General features: G+C 46.5%; 4 protein-coding genes and 1 long non-coding RNA gene across 8 annotated transcripts in view; 3 read left to right on the top strand and 2 right to left on the bottom strand.

Moving 5' to 3' along the window:
* Positions 1-737: 737 nt before the first annotated feature.
* Positions 738-4,764, top strand: si:dkeyp-51f12.3 (uncharacterized protein LOC107988041 homolog). The gene is made up of 3 exons (XM_056377560.1): positions 738-870; positions 1,122-1,454; positions 4,305-4,764. The coding sequence occupies exons 2-3, from the start codon at positions 1,189-1,191 to the stop codon at positions 4,462-4,464; spliced, it is 426 nt and encodes a 141-aa protein (XP_056233535.1). The 5' UTR covers positions 738-870; positions 1,122-1,188; the 3' UTR covers positions 4,465-4,764.
* Positions 4,765-5,507: 743 nt separating this feature from the next.
* On the top strand, positions 5,508-8,553 carry bsnd (barttin CLCNK type accessory subunit beta). The gene is made up of 3 exons (XM_056377561.1): positions 5,508-5,701; positions 6,332-6,408; positions 7,040-8,553. Exons 1-3 carry the CDS (start codon positions 5,525-5,527, stop codon positions 7,152-7,154), a joined length of 369 nt encoding a protein of 122 aa, XP_056233536.1. The 5' UTR covers positions 5,508-5,524; the 3' UTR covers positions 7,155-8,553.
* A 590-nt stretch (positions 8,554-9,143) lies between these two features.
* Positions 9,144-16,422, top strand: pcsk9 (proprotein convertase subtilisin/kexin type 9). Of its 2 annotated transcripts, none has more exons than XM_056377558.1 (12): positions 9,144-9,893; positions 10,328-10,519; positions 11,815-11,947; positions 12,101-12,234; positions 12,330-12,471; positions 12,756-12,952; positions 13,052-13,235; positions 13,352-13,525; positions 13,675-13,823; positions 13,903-14,068; positions 14,685-14,851; positions 14,944-16,422. In XM_056377558.1, exons 1-12 carry the CDS (start codon positions 9,720-9,722, stop codon positions 15,136-15,138), a joined length of 2,007 nt encoding a protein of 668 aa, XP_056233533.1. In that variant the 5' UTR covers positions 9,144-9,719; the 3' UTR covers positions 15,139-16,422. The 2 variants fall into 2 exon arrangements, with proteins under 2 accessions (XP_056233533.1, XP_056233534.1); XM_056377559.1 differs by having other exon boundaries at positions 9,790-9,893; positions 10,287-10,519.
* LOC130170364 (uncharacterized) lies at positions 10,477-12,192 on the bottom strand. Its single transcript, XR_008827970.1, has 3 exons — positions 12,083-12,192; positions 11,788-11,920; positions 10,477-10,551 (listed from the first exon to the last, which is right to left on the bottom strand). It is a non-coding gene; the product is annotated as an uncharacterized LOC130170364 (long non-coding RNA).
* Positions 16,423-19,400: 2,978 nt separating the features above from the next.
* Positions 19,401-21,454, bottom strand: part of usp24 (ubiquitin specific peptidase 24) — a 31,433-nt gene continuing 29,379 nt past the window's right edge. For all 3 annotated transcript variants that reach the window (XM_056377555.1, XM_056377556.1, XM_056377557.1), the window contains 3 exons: positions 20,677-20,763; positions 20,354-20,464; positions 19,401-19,933 (listed from right to left, as the gene is read on the bottom strand). In XM_056377555.1, the coding sequence (XP_056233530.1) occupies positions 19,871-19,933; positions 20,354-20,464; positions 20,677-20,763 (261 nt within the window). In that variant the 3' untranslated portion in view covers positions 19,401-19,870. The remainder of the gene's footprint in view (positions 19,934-20,353; positions 20,465-20,676; positions 20,764-21,454) is intronic.

Raw genomic sequence — 21,454 nt, 5'->3', positions numbered from 1 at the left:
TTAAAAAAATTAAAGAACAACTGCTGGCAACAGGTTAAAATCCGATTCAATCCATATCACAAAAGGAGAGATGATGAGAGGTCTAATGAGGGGTCATGATAACAGATTTGTGATGACTACAGGCAGGCAGTTGTTGAACCGCCTCTTCAGTTTATTTATAATCAATACAGTTATGTTAAGTCATTTCCTCTTATAGCCCCCCCCCCCCCCCCAATGTAGGCCAGTGAGGATCATCTCGCTCCACCTCCAGCAGAGCTCCACCTCAGGCAAACTGCAGTTATTTTTCTAAGCTTATCGGTTCATGTATAAGCGGGACTATAATTCTCCTCTTGTACAAACATCTTGCCCAAACAGAGGCCAAGTGACAGTGTTCAGACCGTGCGCCCGCCCTGCCCTCCATTCCTCGTCACTGAAACCCTTCCTCATAAAAAAACACTTCCTCACACCGCACAGATTCACCGCTGCGGCCGCCGCTGCTGCCGCTGCTGCCGCTGCTGCTGCTGTGGCCAGATGAAAACCAAACAGTGCCCGGCCCACATGCGACATCAACTCCTGTCCTGCTGATTTTCCGGGCCGTGGTCACTCCAAAAGACCGGATATGCTTCTCCCGCGGGGAGAGAGAGCGAAGCGGCGGAGCAGCAGATCATGAGAGAGGCGCGGCGGAGTCACAGGATACACGGACCGAAGCGGAGATTGTATTTCCCGGAGTTTTTCAGGGCTCGGTGGCGGGGTGGCGGGGGGGGGGGGGGACGAGGGGGAGCCACACGGGCATCATGAGGAGAGCTAAAGTTAATGAACAGGAGAAGAGAGATGGTTAAGCTTTCAGCCCACGCATCTACAGAGCAGCTCCTCACCGAGACTTCCTATCAGGTACAGAGGGGATCGATGTTCATGGTGACGCGCACAGAGGCGCACACACACACGCGCACGCTGAGATTTGTTGCATGTTGCCTCTGAAGTCACTTTCATTACGCTTCTATCCTCTTTCTCCATCTATCACACACACACACACACACACACACACACACACACAACACACACACACACACACACACACACACACACACACACACACACACACAGTAGTAGTGCTGGATGCTGTATCTGTGTCTCTCCTGCAGACTGGCTGTAGCTGAGGTGAAGGTGCAGCTGTAGCCAGAGGAGCTGAATTCCTACAAGGCTCCGGAGATGCCGCCCCCCAAGGGGCTGCTGCTCTGTCTCGGCATTCTGTTGGTGACTGTTGGAGGGGTCATGGTCATGGTACTGGGAATGCCCAATCAGTCTTCCCCAATGGTTATAATCGGTGTGTTCCTGGGTCTTATGGGCATAGCCCTGCTGGTCATTGGACTCTGCATGGCCATGAAGAATCTCCAGGTGGCAGTGCCCGGACACTTCCTGCTGCACCCCCGCACAGGCACACGCTTCAGCCCTCAGCAGGCCCTGGCCATACAAAGGTACATGTGCACTGTATAACATAAGAAACGTAGACAATGCTTTAGACACAGTTATTCACAGTTCATTATTTTATCATTATTATTATTATTATTATTATTAATAATGTTAACCAAAAAGTGTGTGGGATAGCTTGTAGCAGTGGTTCCCAACCTAGCATCGGGGCCCCTCAGTGATGTCACAGGATGGAATGTAAAGGACATTCTTCTGCTGCAGGACTTTATTAACTTATTTACTTTTTAACTTTTGTCTGATCTTATGAAACACTGGACACATTTCAAGTGAAGTATGCAACGTGAGAAAACATAATTTCAGTGGCTCACAAGTCAACAAGACTGAGTCTACAGCCCTGCCAGCTTTGAGCTAAATGCTAACAGTAACAATGCTAACATGCTGATGGTTCGTAGGTGTGTTTAAAACGTTCGCCAACTTGGTTCTTTGTGTTAGCATGCTAACGTTTGCTAATTAGCACTTAACACAAAGTGCAGCTGACACTGATGGGAATGACATGAGTGTTTACAGGTGTTTGTTGGACGAATTAAAAGATATAAAATTAAGATATCACAATGAGGGGGACATGAAAAAGGCTGGAAACCCCTGTCACAGAGGACACCCCCTTTTTATTGTTAACAAAACAACCCTGCCTCCTTTTAAACATTCGAAAGCAATAACGTCTCAGGCCTCCCTGGTGTTGTTCAAGTTAAATAAACATGAATACAGACAAATGCCAGAGCACGGCATCCTGGGAGATGACCTGACCAACGCTGTTGTTGTTGAACAGATCTCTTGGACACATCATCATTTATTAGTTCGAGTGCAAAGTCTAGTGCAAAGTTTGGCAAAGAGCAGCCTGAAAACACTGTGACACTAAGAATGGGAAAGCAACAGATTTTCTGATTATGGATTGATTATAGAAGTAGGTCATGGAGAAAACAGCTGACACACATGCATGTGGCTGACAGACTCCCCCTGGCATTGTCTGAGGCAATCTACGATAGCCTGTGAATTTAAACAAGACGTGCTCTGCTCATTGTCCAGCCCTGTGGTAGAGAGGCGCCAGGAGCACTGTTTCCATCATCAAAGCTTTTCCTACCTCCACATGCTGAGCAACAACCATCAGGATTTCTAAACCTGGTCTCACAGCCAAACCCCATCTTTTAAATCTGCAAACACTTTAAATGTTTGTTTTGGGGATTCGAATGATGATAAAAATCACCACCAAGAGAATAAAGTTTGCAAACAGGATTTTCTGAGAGAGTAGGAGCAGCTGAAGGAGCGAGGACTTCAGGAAGAGGAAGTGTTTAGAAATAAAGGAAGGACTGAAGAAATGAGAAAGCACCAAAGTGAGCTGAAGTTTAACCTTAAGAGGTCTCAGGGCATTTTATCCACTTTTTTAAAATGTATTTCTTAAATTTACCTTTTAAGGTTCTTGCATACAACATAATACCCACGTGTTTTATGTTGCAGGTCTCAGAAAAAGCTCAGCTCCTTTTTGTCATAAAGAGATGATTTGGCCCAAATGCTGAAGAAATTGAAGCTTGGATTTTATTTGATGGCAAAGTCTGTAGGTTCATTAAATTAGTGCAACATGTGAGTAAAATAGTAGATAAATGCCTAAAATGAACATCGCTGAGTTGTAGTGTCTTCTTGTCTCTACTTTAACCAAATTGTAGAGACTCTGAGTCACGTACGATCTCACAAGAATATACAAAGCAAAGTGGAGAGTCTACAGATTCTAACAACATTCGAACCATATTTCTACACTGTCATCACAAAGATATTAATAGAAACATTGATCGACCTCAGAGGGTTAAGGAGCCTGATAATCAGACTTAATATCCATTTTGTTTCACATGGATCACAAATATTGTTATTTCTCTATGTGGAGAAATAAACAGCTGTGTCTCATAAACACTTGTCTCCATTAGTCTTTCATAAATATAGCTAGCTACGTAGCTACTGTATATTTATGACAGTTGTCATTGGGCACAATACTTTATTTAAGTCACTGAACAAATCTTAGACATAAGCAACAAAACAAATGTCCGGAACTGACCTGTAAGAACAGAGGGATAGAACTTTCAATTGTGTAAGCACCGAAAGGAGCGGAGGTGTAAGATAAACTTTACATCAGTTAACTATCAGCAGAAGGGTAAGTGCTGAAAGGAGTTGAAACATATTTACTGAAAGGAGTTCAGGTGTAAGATACACTGTAATCACAGACAGGAGTTGACTGTCAGTTGAAGCGTAAGCACTGAAAGGAGTTGGTGTTTTAGTCACTGAGGGGCCGACAATCAGCAGAGGTTTTAGTGCTTAAAGGCGTTGAGGTGTCAGATAAAGTGCAATCACTAAAAGGAGGTAAGTATCAATTCAAAGTGTAAAAGTAGTTGACGTATTAGCTGAATTGAAATCGTTGAAAGAAGCTTTCAGTCAGTTAAAGTGTAAGTCCTGAAAGGAGTTGAAGGGTAAGTTTAAGTGTAAATACAGTTTAAGGGTAAGCACGAAAAGTCTTCCTGAAAGGAGACATGCCATTAGTACTAAAAGTAGGTGAAGTGTAAGTTAAAGTATAAACACAGAAAGCAGTTGCAGTGTTAGGTGAAATGCAATCATTGAAAATTAGTATAAGTATTTAGTTACTGAAAGATGAAGTGTAATCACTGAAATGTTTCGAAGTGTAAGTGTCATCACTGAAATGTTTCGAAAGTGTAAGTGTCATCACTGAAAGGCGTTGAAGTGTAAGTAGAATCACTAAGTATTGAAGTGTTGAAGTATCACTGAAAGGTGTTGAAGTGTAAAGTGTACAAAACTGTACTAAACTTGTAGTAACTGCTTCTCTTGCTTGCTCTCTTCAGGAGGTTGGACCGAATTCGTCGGGAGATGTCAGCTGACTCTGTCAGCCAGACACCGGAGCCTGAACCCTCCCTCCCATCCACTCCACCCCCCTGGACTATGGAGCCGCCTCCATCCTATGACACAGTGATGAAAAGCCAGGAGCACAGCGAGCAGCTTTAACCTCTGGTGGACATCTTTACTTTGCGTCGGTGCCTTTTGTCTTCGGTTCCCAGCGAAAACCTTTAGGAACAGTCGGTGCTATCGGTGAACTCGCTACGACGGGCCTCTTGTGTGCCTTAAGACAGCCACCCTGACCCCAAACACAAGCCAAGGAGCAGGAAGAGGCTGCAGCTGGTTAAAGACTTACAGACTGAGCCCCAGCGTGGCCTCGATGCCTGCTACATGTGTGTTGTGACTCATTTTGAAAGGAATTGAAATGATCACTGCAACGGCTTCACTCTCTGCACTAAAGGCCTTCCCTGAGGCCAGCGTTATGTCACAAACTGAAGGGAGTCATGTCATCAGATTGGCTGTGAGCCTCCTGTAGACACTCAATTAGGATATTTTATTGGCCTGCTTGAATTTATGTGACCTACTACTGTGGCTGCACAGAGAACTTTCCTCCTGGCTCCTCTTTGTATCTGCACACTTTCCTCATAACTTTGCACAACAATCATCGACAGCTTACTCCAATGCAAAGTGCCTTAACCAGTTACAGCAGAATGTTGACAGTGCAGTGTTATTCATCTTTCAGCTTTGTATCCAGCGTTTGCAGAATGTCCACTGTTGGTTCTGTGTTGTGATGTTCCTATAAACTTGAGTTAATAAATAGCTGCAGAGCTCTCTGTGGGTGTTATTGCTCTTAGAAATAATAGATTGTTTATTCAAAGGAGGGAAGCCCCGGAAAGGCGGAGAAGGGAAATGCCGACTTGTTTAAAATCATGTCCAAACCAAGCAAACATAAACACTCTCTCAACTCGACGCTGCTCAGTAGCTGAGTTGCGAGTCTCCTTTTTGCCAGCAGCTCGAGGCAAGGTGACCTCTCAGGAACTGACACACCTGCAATTTTATACCTGAGCTAACCAGGCTGTCTGCAGGCTGTAATGAGCAGCAGAGTGGAACCCTGACTGCGATTCCTCCACCCTCACCTTCAAGCTGTCACACACAAATCTGTTCTCTCAATGCTTCAGTTTAAAGCCAACACATATAAGACCTACATCAGCCAGCAGTGGTTGCAGCCATGGTGGAGGGGAAACCGTATCGGTGCGGGCTGATAGCGGCGGGTCTGTGCGTGGCAGCAGTCGGCCTCTTCATCATGACTCAGGAGCGGCCGCACGTCTACGCCACAATGTGCGTTCTGGGCGTCAGCATGGTGTGTGTCGGGACTGTGTGGAGCCTGTGTCAGTGCTACCCCAAGGTAGATACAGAGTGTGTGCTGGGAAGAAAAAACAGGATCAGAGCAGCAGATAAACTTGTATATGAAGGTTATTGTGCATTTTATGACTAAAGCATGAAACTTTCTCTGTGTTTCTATGAACCAGGAAGTTTATTTTCAGACATGGAGGCGTCTCAGATGTGACCTCTGGGACAGGGCGGAGCCTACCGGAGTAATGAGTGTGGTCCAGACCAAAATAGCATGTTAGCTTCTGATAAGAGTTCGCTAATGTGCTAGCTAGTCGTGTGAGTCCATGGAACACACAGCAGAGGATGTCAATGTTTTTACAAGCTATAGCTGCCTTAACACCTGGGAACGGGGGGGTCTGCCGCCCCCCTGCAAAATTAGTGCTCTAAGCAAAATTACGTCACATGCCACAGCAGCAAATAATCATCTTTATGCAATTTTATCAAAGACATACATGATTATAATGGAGGGATGCAATGCTGAGGTCAGTGATCTCTCAAGGTCACCAGAGGTCAGATATAAATCGCTTCCATGTCTGAACTAAAACCTTGGGGTGTTTATGGGATATCGTTCTGCCCCACTGAAAATAATTATTAATAATTGCAAGAATGGATTTGTTAATGTAGAGTGTGTTTCTGTTGTTAGCTCACTTTGGCTGCTCAGACTCAGGAGACGAGTCAACAGGATCTGGTGTGTGCTTCAGCGGATGCACAAGATGAACGGTACTGACACACACACACACACACACACACACACACACACACACACACACACACACACACACACACACACACACTTTCACAAACACACACTCCGTCTTAATGGCCCACGGACAAATGGCAGGTCATTAAGGCCTTTATTATCCGCTGTGGTCTGTCTGTGGTGTATCTCAGCAGAGGGGGGGGTGGGGGGTGGAGGGGTCTGTACTAATACACAGTAGATACCGATTTTATTATCTTTACGGGAAAAAGAATGGTGATGTAATGGCAACAGAGGAATGAGGTAAATGAGAGTGATGAGAAGTGGTGTAGAACAATGAAGCTGGAAAGGGCAAATTACTTGGAAACATCAGGGCAGATTCAACCAGGACCATTAATGTCCCTTTGATTAAAGCACTTCAGTCAGTGAAGTGGCCGCTGGTTGAAACAGGAGGTTTGACCACACGGTTCCTGCAATGTGAGTGTTTGTAATTACACAAGTGTTCAGCAGCCAGATAAAGACGTGCACGCTCAGCAAAACCCTGCCAGATTAAAAAAAAAAAAAAAAAGTATGAAAATGAGGACAAAATGTTGGAACTACAGTTCTATTTCTGTCTCCCCCCCCCCCGCTCCAATTCTTTTGATTTAATTTTAGGCACCCCGAGGCTCTGCCAGGTTTCTGTGGCCAAAAGTCGCGTAGCAGCAGCAGACTTCTCCCCGAGGCCCCGAAGAGCCAGAGTCACAGCTGTCCCACGCTGCACCTGGTCTGAGGCTCTGCGGGGGACCAGGCTGCGCTCAGGGACGGGGACGCCACATCTCTCATGAGTTTTTATGACCCGTCACTGAAGGACAACATCACTCACACTTCATGCTGATAGAGTTTGTACAAATATGAGAAGTGACTGATGCTAAATCAACAGTTTCTGTGTCACTGTGAAGTGTTTAAAGGTTCCCCTGAGGCATAAAAGTACTTTTCTTTGAATAATAATTTGTCTTGTATGATATTTCAGCAAAAAAAAGTTTAATGAACTACTTTTAAATGATTCAAAGTTCAGTATATCTGCTCCTTCTCCCTCACTGAAGAATTCAGAATCTATAAATGTGCAAATGTCTTTCATTTAAAAAGTTTAACTGTTTCACACACGACGCCTCCTCCTCAGTGCGGAGAGCGTCACACTGATGCTTATGATTGGAAGAAGATGTCTTAAAGTCTGATGCTGGTTGAACTCAGACAAACCAGCAGCTGAATGTGAAAACAAACTCTTCACATACTGGTGAAGAGGGGGGGGTAAATAAAGTTGCATGGTAGTTCCAGAAGATGGCACTGTTTATTATATGAAAGAGGAAGAGACACACACACACAAATGAAGAACCTTCCCCTCCACTGAGGCACATGTAATAGTCTCTAACAACTGAGTGTTGCACTTTCATAAAGTCAGGGGAGTTGTAAAAGTCAAAGCCAAAAAATGCCTACAATTCCCACAATGCAACTCAGCAGCATCTTCCATTACAACCCTCCCTGCCTGGTAAAGGCCCACGTCTTTCAAACTTGATGCCACCAGCGTAACTCAGGAGTCTCACACACATTTCACATCAAACCAGCAGAACGGTCCATATATGTATATAATCTATATAATATATAATCTATATAATATATAATCTATATAAATAAAAACCGACTTGACTTGAAGCGCAAAAAGGCAACATGAAGTATTCCTACACAGAATCACATTCATTTTCTACCCTGATGATGCCTCTATAGAATATAATAGAATATATTCCTCTATGTTCAAGTCTCAAGTCCTCCAGTTCAGAAATGCACAAAATTTAAATGTCCGCCATTCCTCTCTCCAGTAAGGAGCTGGGATCTCATTGGATCTCATTGGATCTCATTGGATCTCATTGGATCTCATTGGATGTTGGTCACAGAGGTCAGATATGAGATATGAGGCTTCAGCTTCAGCTGCCACGCTCTCTGTGTTGTACGTGCACCAGCCATCATCACAAGTCATCGGGCTCGACCCAAGATAACCCCGATGACATCATCAGAGTTATTTTTCTCAGACTTGACAAAGCTGGTCCAGAGTCACAGAGGACATGATGTGTCTGTTGTCCCCGGCCGAGTCGGACTGACGAGAGGACGAATCCTAGATTTTAATTCTAACTTTATGATACACACACTTCATAGTTTGAAATGAATTGAGAGAGAGAGAGAGATGAAGAGAGAGGGGGGGTGAGAGGGAGGGAGAGAGAGAGGGAGAGAGAGAGAGAGGGAGAGAGAGAGGGAGAGAGAGAGGGAGAGAGGGAGAGGAAGGGAGAGAGAGAGGGAGAGAGAGGGGGAGAGGGAGGGAGAGAGAGAGGGAGGGAGAGAGGGGGAGAGAGAGAGAGAGAGGGAGAGAGAGAGGGAGAGGGAGAGAGAGAGGGAGAGGGAGGGAGAGAGGGAGAGGGAAAGAGGGAGAGAGGGAGGGAGAGAGAGAGACAGAGAGAGAGAGGGAGAGAGAGAGAGAGGGAGAGAGAGAGGAAGGGAGAGAGAGAGGGAGAGAGAGAGGGAGAGGGAGGGAGAGAGAGAGGGAGGGAGGGAGAGAGAGAGGGAGGGAGGGAGAGAGAGAGGGAGGGAGAGAGGGGGAGAGAGAGAGGGAGGGAGGGAGAGAGAGAGGGGGGAGAGAGAGGGAGGGAGGGAGGGAGAGAGGGAGGGAGAGAGGGGGAGAGAGAGAGGGGGAGAGAGAGAGGGAGGGAGGGAGAGAGTCGGGGGTTTTGCAGGACGCGCTCTGCTCCTCTGAGCGCGTCCTCAGCACGAGGCTCTTTAAATGAGATTCAATTCAAAATTGATTATTGATAATAAAAAAGCACCTACACTGTCGCCCTCCTGTGTTCAGCCGCTGCGCACGAGCACAGGAATAAAGAAGCTCTCACACACACACAACTCTCATTGTTCAGATGAAGTGCGCGTGAAAACAGCATCAACAGATGAAGTGGAGCCGCGGGAAGTGTTTGACAGGCAGTATTTACAGGGTGCTTTCGGGAGGGAGCGTGAAACATGACTCCTCCGCAGTAAGAGGTGTTTTTAACGAAGAATCATCCGATACAAAAGCGGTGGCGTGAGCCCGGGAGACGTCACCAGTCCCCGCCTCGAATTATAAAAATCAATTGTTCGATTTGTTCCCCCCAAAATCAGAATAGATGGTCGGAGGAACATCTGGCTGCCAGACGCACAAGGACGCGCGGCTGCGGGAGACACCAGAACATCTGGACAAGTCGGACTGAAAGACAAACTCTCCTCAGTGGATCAGCGTCACTTCAGGTCCCTGATCATTTGCCTGGAAAAGGTGTGAAGAATGCGTCGCACCTCTGCCTGGGTTGGCTGGGCGCTGTGTTTGTGCGCATCTTTGTCCGTGAGCGCGCAGGACTACCCCGAGGACGACGAGCTGGTCCTGGATCTGATCCGTGAGGACGGGACTCAGCCTGAACCCGGAGCCGAGCCCGCGGCCGAGTTCCTCAGGTGCAACAAGGTAAGAGGAGGCGGTGAGGCGCATCTTCTCCGGAGGAACAGCCTGTTCCTCCAGGAGTTAGAGTTTAAAGTCTTCATCTGTTTATTGAGCAGATTTCACTCTTTATTAATGAAGGATCTTCTTCCTATAATGAACCATTAAGTCTGTAATTATAAATATGAATATTGAAGCTTTTGCGGCCGTTGAGGGAAATAATCCTGTTCTGATGTTTTAATCTTTGCTGGTTGATGCAGAAAAAGAAAGTGATGTTGAAGAGGAAACATATGAACCTTTATTTAAATAAACCCACATTTACTTTTATTCTATTTATCTGTGCATGCGCAGAAAATAAGTGACAGTTTTACGTCTCTAACCTGCAAGCGCCTCATTTCTCCTGTCCACGCGCCGGGACAGACAGAGCACCTGTACTCTCTGTTCTCTCTGCTGTGCTCCAGCCAGCATGGCGCGTGCCCGGTCAGTACCTGGTCATAATGCGTCAGGGGACGCACGAGTCTCACGTCCAGAGGAGCATCAGGAGGCTGAGAGCCAGAGCGGCCAGGAGAGGCTTCCTGCTGGAGATCCTGCAGACCTTCTCCGGAGCTGTGCGCGGCTTCCTGGTCAAGATGAGCAGTGACGTCCTTCACCTGGTAACAGCTCCACCTGTCCACTAACTACAGACCTAACACGTGGTGTTGAATAAAAACAATGTGCTTTAACTTGGTGATCAATGTGAGGACGCAAACCTGGGCTTCAAATATCAACAATCAAATAAATGAATTTATTTCGTTTTGCTGCAGTGAATCTACTGAGACTTCCAAACTGATGGAGGCAAAATATGAAAAAGTAGAAATATGAGAAGTGTTTTACAGCAAAACAAAACACAGAGATGGTTAGAAATTATTTAAAAAGTAAAGTAAATAAAATCCAAATTATAAGATAAAATGAGCTGAGTTAGAAAATGATTACTGATCATTTATAAAACAACAAGATGTCTGGCTGTGAACAGGCCAGTGTGGAATTAGCAGATTTCATGACCACGAGTGAAATTAAACTTCTGGCCCAACATCTGCCTGGGTCCTCGGCCCGAGTCTGGCCCATATACTTCCACATCTGGGCAGATTCTGCTTGTTATCCTCCAGTATTGACTGTCAGCTGCAAGATCTTCTGTATGTGCACCAGAATTAGCCCAGATGTGGGAGTAGCATCTGGCAGTCATTCTGTCTGAGTGGAAACTGGTCCAGAAGAAACACCAGCTTAAAAGAGTGACAGGTGACTCAGGGAAGCAAAGACTGGACTAATTAAAGCTTGTTCGTCTGTCATCTGCGGAAACTTGTGGATAAAGTGCATGAAGTTTAGAGGAGACAAAAACATGGACGACCTTTTCTCCAGATCAGAAAATGTTTACACTCACACATGAAAAAAAAAAACTGCATGGCTTTAGTGAACTGAGAATCAAATCACAGCTCAAAGTCAAAAACAGAAAGATAATTAACTTGTGGTTCAACACTTTTAGACACTGTACCCTCTGAACCAGACTTTGTTAATGATACAGGTGCTGGAACCAAGAGGGTGATCATGAGGATATCACTCAACTGTGGGACTATATAAAAGTCATATTGCATGTTGTGTATCATCCACATAGTAACTAAAGTCTATATTATATGTGGCTCAGACCGACATGATGAATCTGAGGATGATATAGTGAATAATAGCGGACTCAGGATAGATCCCTGAGGAATCCCACAATAAGAGAGATGATACAAACCAATCTGTGACATCACTCTCTTTGATCCCAGTGTAAACATCCTAATTCAATCCACTGTGATTGAAACTGAGCGGGTCACAAAGGTGGAGAGGCAGGTTCATCATTTTACAGCTTCCTGTGCAGTCTTTCCTGTCTTTGCTTGAGACTCACCTCCACCTTTGACTGTGTCCCCGTCAGGCGGTGAAGCTCCCTCATGTCCACTACATCGAGGAGGACTCGTCCATCTTTGCTCAGAGCGCCCCCTGGAACCTGCAGAGGTTACTGCAGCCTCACGGCGGCGCGTCTGAAAATGGAACATACCGACCCCCCAGTGAGTCCGTCTCCACACCTGTCCGTCTCTCTCTCTCTCTCTCTCTCTGTCACACACACACACACACACACACACACACACACACACACACACACACACACACACACCTGGAGTAATTAAAACCCAAATCCTCACGCGCTCTGTCGCCTGCAGATGATGGAGGGATGGCGGAGGTGTATCTGATGGATGGCAGCGTGCAGAGTTCTCACAGAGAGGTTGAAGGGCGAGTGCTCATCACAGACTTCAACAACATCCCAGAGGAGGACGGAGTCAGAGTTCATAGACAGGTCACACACACGCACATGCACACGCACACGCACACGCACACACACACACACACACACACACAGATGTTTCACTGCTGATCCTCCCTCCTCCACAGGCGAGTCAGTGTGACAGTCACGGCACACACATCGCCGGGGTGGTGAGCGGGTCGGACTCTGGTGTCGCTCGCGGTGCTGGTGTGAACCTGGTGCGTGTCCTCAACTGTCAGGGGAAAGGGACCGTATCCGGGGCTCTGGCAGGTAGGACCCCCCCCCCCCCCCCACGGAAGAGGATTAAGGTCACATGTGAAAAAAAAAAATTCTAAAATTCTGACTTTAAAATCAGAGATTTCTGAGATTAATCTCAGTATAAAGTCAGAATTCTGACTCTATACTGAGATTTACGTCAGAATTTGGATTTTAAAGTCTGAAAAACAAATTCACGTGTAGCCCTGATCCTCTTCTGTACTGAGGAGTCACTTCACATGAAAAGCTGGTGTGGAAATGGAGCAGCTGTTGCATGTAAACCCCCCCCCCCCCGTCAGGTATCGAGTATATCCAAGCAACTTTACAGTCCCGTCCGGTGGATGCAGTGGTCGTCCTGCTGCCTTTCATCGGTGGCTTCAGTCGGTCATTGAACGCAGCCTGCAGGAACATGGTGGCCAGCGGCGCCGTGGTCATCGCCGCCGCGGGGAATTACAGAGATGACGCGTGCCTCTACTCACCTGCGTCAGAGCCTGAGGTGAACCACTCTCCAAAGAACCCAGTTACACACCAGCCAACCTGCACACAACAACCTCGACCTTTAACTTTGTGTGTGTGTGTGTGTGTGTGTGTGCAGGTCATCACGGTGGGGGCCGTTAACGCAGCGGACCAGCTCATGTCGCAGGGGGCGGGCGGCACCAACTTCGGCCGCTGCGTCGATTTGTTCGCACCTGGAGACGACATCGTTAGTGCCAGCAGTGACTGCAACACCTGTTTCACCACCAGGAGTGGAACCTCTCAAGCTGCTGCTCATGCTGCAGGTACACACACACACACACACACACACACACACACACACACACACACACACACACACACACACACACACACAGTAAAGACAAATCAAGCTTTTATATTTTGGTTTGTACCTGTGCAGGTGTGGCAGCAGTGATCCTGTCGTCCAATCAGAACACGTCACCGGTGCAGGTCCTGCAGAAGATGCTGCATTACTCCATCAGCAACACAATCAACCTCTTCCCTCTGTCTGACACACATCGTCTCACCACTGCAAACCTGGTGGCAGCCATGCCTCCCGCCAACAGCACAACCAGTCAGTGACTCACACAAATACACACAGACATACACACAAATACACACAGACATACACACAAATACACAAAAACACATAAAAATACACAAATCAACCAAAAATACACACACATGTACGAGTGCGTACTTATTTTAGTATGATGTGTCCAGATGTGGAACTTCTGTGCCGCTCCGTGTGGTCAGAGAGGTCAGGGGTCGCGAGCACCAACAGGGCCGTCAGTCGCTGTCGTCAGGGGGAGGAGATGATGGGCTGCAGCAGCTTCGCCCCTGATGGTGTCCATGTAGGAGAAACCATCGCTGTGAGTTTTCTTATCGTCTCTAAAACAGCTAAAGTCTGAAAACACTGACGGCTGATGAACCTGCGTCTCTGTGTCTCAGGTGAAAGGTGAGCGAATGGAGTGTGTCGCCAATAACCGTCCTGGGGGTGAAGGTGTGTACGCTGTGGCCCGTTGTTGTGTGATAGGCGGCCTGGTGTGCCAGGCCCATGCCAGTCCTGAGCCCGGGCGAGACGCTGAGTGTGTCGGCCCACGGACCCACCTGACCGGTGAGTCACATCTGGTGCAGTCTGAGTGACGCCAGAACATCTGTCTGGGCCCCGTTGAAAAGAATAGATCCACATTTTAGGAAAGAGGCTGATTCACATTCTTGTTGAGAGTTAGCGCGCTAATATCTGTATGCTCAATATGGAAATAGATCAAGGAGATGGTTAGCTCAGCCTAGCTTAGCAGGTTCACATTTAATAAGAGAAGAGTCTCATGTCATCCAGGCCCTGGTGCTGCGATGCTGAGTTGAGGTTGTAACTGAAGGACTGTGCAGTATATAAACTGCTCTTTAAACCAAGTACAAGCTCCATTTAGAACATTGCAGCTAATTATGTCAGTTACCATGGCAATCACCCAGAAAGGACAATTTACCCCCTGCCAGTACAAATACCAGTTACATGTATGGAATAAAGAGCAGGGTTTTCAGGTGATGTTACACTGACATGGTTCTTACTTTACATTATTCAGTGCCTCTGTGTGAGGAGGAGGAGGAGGAGGAGGAGGAGGAGGAGGAGGAGGAGGAGGAGCTCGTGCCTGAGAATCTCTGTTCTGGTCTGTTTATAAAGTTTTGTTGTTGTTTTTTAAACTCATGTAAACTCGGCGCTCGCTCCTCTCCAGGCTGCACGTCCCGGTCCCCTGCTGAGGTCTCGTCCAACTCCCGTCCTCATCTGGGTGATCGGAGGCGGTGTGTGGTGAAGGACGGGGTCACGTCACACGCCGTGTGCTGCCACGCTCCGTCTCTGGAGTGCCACCTGTTGGAGAAGGTGTCAGCTGATAAAGACCAGGTGAGTCACTGAACACCAGAGAAGTGACTGATGATCACGTCCTCAGCTTTTCTTTTCTTTTTAAACTCATGGCTGCTGCCGCTCTCTCGCAGGTGGAGGTGTCCTGTCCCTCCGACTGGACTCTGACTGACTGTAACGCCGTCTCTCAGGGTTCTGCTCTCTTGGGGCCTGTTGCTAAGGGCAACAGTTGCCATGTCCGCAGTGCCACAGGAGCTGATGCGGTGGCAGGCATCGCCGTGTGCTGTCGCGTCAGACCAGCAGAGCAGCTCGCCACAGCTCCTCAGTGATCCGGTCTCACACTCTGACGTCAGCTTTGGTATCTCTCCGGCACAGGAGTGTTGGTGTCTTTCTGTGGTGTCCTGTAGGTCCCTGAACGCACCTCAACATCCATGTGTGACTGAAAGCCTGTCGTCTGTGAAGCTGCTGGTTTGTTCCAGTCGTAGGATTAGGTGAAAGTCAGCTCCAGTTTCATTAATGACTAATGTTGCCTCGTCTAGTAAAACTCATTTTCAAACCACAAACACTTTGTTAAATGTAACCAAATATTTTTGTATTTTTTCAGATCAAGATAAATAGAAAGAGCTTTCCTGAACAGATGTTTTTTCAAAATAATGTCCCAGTTGCATTGATCTGATTTTAGTGAATACATGAATTTAAGTGATTGCTATGAAAACTCAATCATTTATAAAACAGGTTATACTAGTTTTTAAGACTTGGGACAGTTATATATATATATATATATATATACACACACACACACCTACATACAGGGGTGGACAATAACAAAGTACATTTACTTAAGTATATTTTTCAAGCATCTGTACTGTACCTGAGAACTATTTTTTTCTTTTGGAAACTTCTTTTACTCGTCTACACTTAAAGACAAATATTGTACTTTTGACTTCACTACTTTTCTATGAAGGACTCTTACTTTGAAGCAGAGCTTTCAGTCAATGAATGACTTTTATTTTGAAAAATGTGATAAACCACACAGTGTGTTCATCACAGGAAAACCAATCACAGCCGCCTCCTCCACCGTCAGCGTCCTAACGATGGCGACGTGAGATAAAGATGAGGCAGAAGATTCTTCAGCAGAGACCGTGATCTGATCTGAAGTCTGTGTTTGAAGCTTTACAAATAAAGAAAGATTCATGTAGTTTGAAATGTTTGCTGAGTTTACCACGACCACACTTCATCACTGACTGAAAAACAACAGTGGCTCCTTTTGTTGGTTCAGTTGTGTTTTTATGACAATTTCAATAAGCTTTGAAGCAAATCCTACAAGCTCTTTATTCTACAGGTTCTACAGTCAGTCAGTCAGTCAGTCAGTCAGTCGGTTCTGTAAATGTGGAACAATACAACAATGTGTTGACATGAAAATTTACTTTTGAATACTTCAGTATGTTTTTAAATCCAGTACTTCATTTGACTGATCAACTTTCTCTTGGAGTCAATACTTGAGCAGGAGGATCTGTACTGGGAATGAATCTGTAATGGAGCTGTGAACAGCTGACTTTAAGGTGAAACTTCCACTTCCTACTTGAATAAAACACATTTGTCTGTCCTGAGAACTGAACTGAGTTAATGTGACAATGGTAAAAAAAAAAAAAAAAAATATAGTCTGCCATGACAACCAGGCACCAATGCTACGCTTCAACCCTGGTTGTTAATGATTCACAGGGATGGATGACTTCAGTGTGGTTATCTATGTGACGCTGCTGTGGCGCCCTGATGACTGCAGTTGAGTTTGACTGATATCGTTAAAGCTACATTGATATATCAGGTTGATGACATGAGGTGGAGCTCTGTGTCTTCTCTCAGTTCACTTCAGTCTGCAGGATGATATGGGATGAGGTACTGAAACCTTGGAGCAGTCAACATATAAAAGGTACAAATGAAAATGAGCGTGCACCGTTTATGTTTAAGGCGTTATGAAATAAAGCAGTGGATAATGTGACAGTCTGTAAACATACATAAAGACAATGTTTACAAAAGGTTGTGCATTCCAGTTTATTTTATATCAAATTTCCCCTTAATCAAACTCTGATGTACAAATTAAAACTGAGTTTTAACATGCATTACAGAATCCTGCGATGGCAGAAGTGAATTTTCAAAGTTGAATGACAGTAAAAACCCGTATAGATGCCAATCCCTACCCACGCACTTCCCCAGCCCTCCCTGCACCCCAGGATTAAAACAAAAGTGTTTTGAAGTTTTTTTTTTTTTCTGTTTTTCTAAGTTGTTGTGTTGATGGAGCAGGTGGGGGGTGGGTGGGGGGGTGGGGCAAACCTAGGGGAGACTCTCGGCTGAATGCGACTCGTATCGGCCATGTATCACTTGGCACAGACTGCATGCAGCTCCTTCAGACAGCACATAACCAGCCACAGAGGAAGGGGTGTGTTTGTGACAGGAAGTGCTCATGACCAAATTACACAGCAAACAACACAGGGGGGGGGGGGGGGGGGGGGTTTCTTTCTCTGTCACACAGAAAAGACAGACTTCACCACCACTTACTGCCACACATGCAAACGTGCCAGAGAGCACGACGTGACATTCACATCTAGTGAGAGAGAGGGAAAATGGGAGTGGGGTGGTGGTGGTGGTGTGTGTGTGTGTGTGTGTGTGTGTGTGTGTGTGTGTGTGTGTGTGTGTGTGTGTGTGTGTGTGTGTGTGTGTGTGTGTGTGTGCATCTAGAAGGGCTAAAACAGTGTCTTCCCTCACCTCAGGCTCTGAGGACGCAGAGGAGCCTCAGTGGATCGATCACACGACGACTCCCGACAGAAAACCAGAAAAACCAAAACTTCATAGGTCCTCACACTGTAAACATTGACCTGTTAAAGCTGAGAGCTAATCTGCTAAGATCGTGTCGGCTCATGTCTTTAGATCATCTGAGTGAAAGTGTGGCTTCCTTAAAACTGTCGAGCATAAATCAGTATCTACAAAGTGTCTCCGCCCGAGCGCAGAGTGAAAAGAAGCAGCATTTTACCGTCATCAGAACTCTGTCCTGTCACCTACACACTGGTTTATTAGGCCGAAACTCACAGCCCCACCCCCACCCAACCACACACACACACACACACACACACACAAACACACGCACAAACACACGCACACACACACACACACACACACACACACACACACACACACACACAGAATCAACAACCAACAGTTACATTCCTACGAACCTTTGTCACAACACACAGAGGAAATCTTCCCTGTATTATTTTGGGTCTAATGGGGATGAAGAAGCCCTGTTGCACTCCTACAGCGAGACTATTTGGTGTCACGGTGAGGACGGGTGGAGGAGACGCTGACACGCCCCCTCAGAGATAGTGTCAGAGGAGGGACGGGGGAGGGGGAGAGTGAGAGGGAGAGGGAGAGAGAGAGGGAGGGAGGGAGAGGGAGAAAGAGAGAGAGAGAGGGAGAGAGACAGGGAGAGAGAGAGACAGAGAGAGAGAGACAGAGAGAGATCGGGAGGTTAAGGCACTTAAAGTCTCCCGATGACAGGGGTGTGGAGGATGGATACGCAGGCGTTGTTTGAGTGAAACTAGAGCTACATTTGGGTTCAGCTCCTCTGTGTGTTTCCAAAGGAAGACAAAAGCAAAAAGGCAAAACAAAAATAAAACAAGAAAAAGAAAAAGAAACCTGATGAAGCAGAGGTAACAGTGAGGCGAGGAGGACCTGTTCCTGTGTTTCTGAGCGAAGTGAATGACTGACACAAGTTCTATCACTGTGTGTGAATCTTTGTATGAGTGTGTGTGTGTGTGTGTGTGTGTGTGTGTGTGTGTGTGTGTGTGTGTGTGTAACCTTGGCACCTAAAAATAAAACACGCTCCTGAGCTCCCCCTCAGTTGGCACTGATGGCCCACGGCTGATCTGTGCCCTTCCAGGTCAGCTCGTCTTGCATAAGGCTTGAGTCCCTAAACATCCTCTCCGATAATCAATTCATCCAGAGTCAAAGAAAAAGTGGCAAAGAGAATAAAACACGGCAATGAAAAGAATAAAATCCAGCACACGGCTGCCTGTCAGCGAGGAGGAGGAGGAGGAGGAGGAGGAGGAGGAGCAGAGGGAGAGCGCTGACCATGGCACTGCTTGTTTCAGATTTGCTGAGGGCCTGGATCTGTCCTGTTTCTGGGACAGGGCCGGACCCGTACTGCGTCCCCATGGCCACACTGTGGTCACCAGGGGTCAAAGGTTAAGTCACAGGCAGAGTGGCTTGCTATCAGGGCCTCTGTGTTTTTGTTTTGTTTTTTCTCCATTTCTTTCAGTGGCACTGAAAACAGACGTTGTTAAAAGCAAAAAGAAGAGGAGGACATGAGCGTGAGGAGGCTCTAGAGGAACTGAGCAGCGCTGCTCTACGTCACAATAGCCTGGGCTGGACTATAAAGTGCATGCTGAACTCCACCCCCTCCTAAGTGCTCCTGTGTGGAGGTGTTCCTGTACAAGTGCACGTGTGTGTGTGCGTGTCTGTAAGTTCCTCTAGAGCAGCTAACGTGACCTCTCGTGATTTTGCACGGCTGTGAAGAAGAGCACAGGAGACTTTAAAATATTATCTTACACTGGAAATTACATCTATGGAACAAATCTTTACAATATGAATATGTCTATGTAGATACATTGGCAAATATGAGCAGAAAATTGTTAAAACACAACCCAAACCCATCCTCCACCTTGCTGTCATTCTGAGTGAATGAATGAATAAAAGGATAAACTGAATCATCCGTGATTGAGGAAGGTTTTTCTTTTTTTTTTTTTTGCACTTCCCACCGTGATCAACTCTGCTGCCCTTAATGATAATGCATCTCCATCATCGCCTTGGCTGCTCTGAAAGGAAGTGATTTATGATTTATTCATAGCTCCTTTGTTGCCGTAGCAACCGAGAGAATAAGTGTTCTGATTGGCTTGGTGTGGAGTCCAAAATGTCCCGACCAATCAGAGGCAAAGTGCAGCCCTTTTTCGCCCGGCTGCCCGGAGCTGTGCCGCCTCTCCTTCGGAGGGATCCTGCTGGTTGGAGGAGCTACGGGTCAACGTCTTCTAGATCGCTCTTCGAGTCGCCGAGCATCATGGGAGACTCTGACCCCTGGGAAACACACAAAAAGGGCCTCGTTCAAAATATGAGAACGGAGAAGTTTGCTCCTTTTTTCAGTGAGAAAAAGGAACAAAAGGTGACACATGTTCATGCCAGGCATTGACGGATTATCACTTCAACACAACACACTCATTATCTGCAGCATTCGCGCCGGTGCCAGAACAACTCTGACAGTCTTGTGTGGCGTGGGCATCGTGACAGGCGCAGCAGGAGTCAGAGAAGAATGGAGCAACGTGGGAGGTAACAAACTGCCTTTACAGCTCTTGACAGAAACCAGAGACATGTTCCATTTTTGTTCCATTCTTCTCCTTTTGGCTGCGTGGACCGAGCTCTGCTGTAACGCAGTGACTCATGGACGAAGCCCGCTCTGAGCGGTGCCGAGTGGCGAGCGGGGCTGTGTGTGAGGGTTACCTGTCGGAGGCTGCGGTCGGCGTTTTCATTTGCTGGGCTGCCGTCGGAGCCGTTACTGCTGCCGGACTGCTCCTTCTCGTTTAACAGCGCTGTGGCGTAGGCCAGGGTGTCCTGCAGAGAGAGAGAGAGAGAGAGACACACACACACACACACACACACACACACACACACACACACACACACACACACACAGTTAAACTGAGAGCAGAGGAGTGTGTGTTTGACTACTGGTGTTGGTGAAAGTGGAGAGGGTCATATCATGCTGATTTACAATGTTATTATAGTAGTTGTGTGTGTGTGTCTGTGTGTGTGTGTGTGTGTACCTGTGCAGAGATAGTGCGCTGGAAGGTTTTGTTGGTGGACGTCTCATTGGAGACATTGCTCTGTGGAGTCCAGTAGTGTTCTGTCATCTGAGGGCAGACAGAGGGAACATGATCAGCATCACAGAGTCTGACGTGTTGTTGTCTGAGGCAGCGACTCACAACCAGGGAAGAAGAACTGTAGTTAGAAGGCGAGAGTTGGACTAAATAGCTGGATAAATGGCTGATGGTGTTCACTAGAAATAATGGACTGAAGGCAGCAGGACGAATAAAAACTTGGCCAAACAAAGATGTTAAAAATGGGCTGTTTGTAAGTTTCCTCTGCCGCTGAACGTGGTTTCCTCCCGTGAGCACGTGATGGTAATTGTTACGTTTACTTTACATGTCAAGACGAGAAGAGAAGACGGGCGGGGGCTAGCTGTTAGCATGCTAACTTTCAGTAGAAGAAAAGACGTGATAGAGACAAGAGTTCACATTGGTGTTTGTTTCCACATCTGGAGACAGCTGTTGGTGAGTAAAGGAATTAAGTTTGATGCTGAACTCACAACGTTTCGTCTAGAGTGGTAAGTAAAACGCTGCTAATGCTAATGTTAGCTATGTAGCAATAGCAAAACTTACAAATAGCTCCTTTAATTGTATGAAAAAATATTGTAACAATAAAAACTTAAGTGTTAAAATTGGTTGAAATGAGTAGAGTCAATGAAAGTGGACCGAAGGACTGAAGATGTTCCATTAAAAAGGTTGAAACTGTGAATCTCCGGTTACACCCTGTCAGCTGTCT

Source organism: Seriola aureovittata, chromosome 6 (genome assembly GCF_021018895.1).
Source record: "Seriola aureovittata isolate HTS-2021-v1 ecotype China chromosome 6, ASM2101889v1, whole genome shotgun sequence".
NCBI lineage: Eukaryota > Metazoa > Chordata > Actinopteri > Carangiformes > Carangidae > Seriola > Seriola aureovittata.
Note: the sequence above shows the minus strand (reverse complement) of the source record. Positions and strands in the feature narration are given on the sequence as shown.

Excerpts from the sequence above, each read along its gene's own strand:
- si:dkeyp-51f12.3 (XM_056377560.1), top strand. The coding sequence starts at position 1,189 with ATGCCGCCCCCCAAGGGGCTGCTGCTCTGTCTCGGCATTCTGTTGGTG. Across the intron at positions 1,455-4,304 it reads CAGGCCCTGGCCATACAAAG|GAGGTTGGACCGAATTCGTC; the intron begins GTACATGTGCAC and ends TGCTCTCTTCAG.
- pcsk9 (XM_056377558.1), top strand. The coding sequence starts at position 9,720 with ATGCGTCGCACCTCTGCCTGGGTTGGCTGGGCGCTGTGTTTGTGCGCA. Across the intron at positions 12,953-13,051 it reads CACCTGCGTCAGAGCCTGAG|GTCATCACGGTGGGGGCCGT; the intron begins GTGAACCACTCT and ends GTGTGTGTGCAG. Across the intron at positions 13,236-13,351 it reads AGCTGCTGCTCATGCTGCAG|GTGTGGCAGCAGTGATCCTG; the intron begins GTACACACACAC and ends GTACCTGTGCAG.
- bsnd (XM_056377561.1), top strand. The coding sequence starts at position 5,525 with ATGGTGGAGGGGAAACCGTATCGGTGCGGGCTGATAGCGGCGGGTCTG. Across the intron at positions 5,702-6,331 it reads TGTGTCAGTGCTACCCCAAG|CTCACTTTGGCTGCTCAGAC; the intron begins GTAGATACAGAG and ends TTCTGTTGTTAG. Across the intron at positions 6,409-7,039 it reads GCGGATGCACAAGATGAACG|GCACCCCGAGGCTCTGCCAG; the intron begins GTACTGACACAC and ends ATTTAATTTTAG.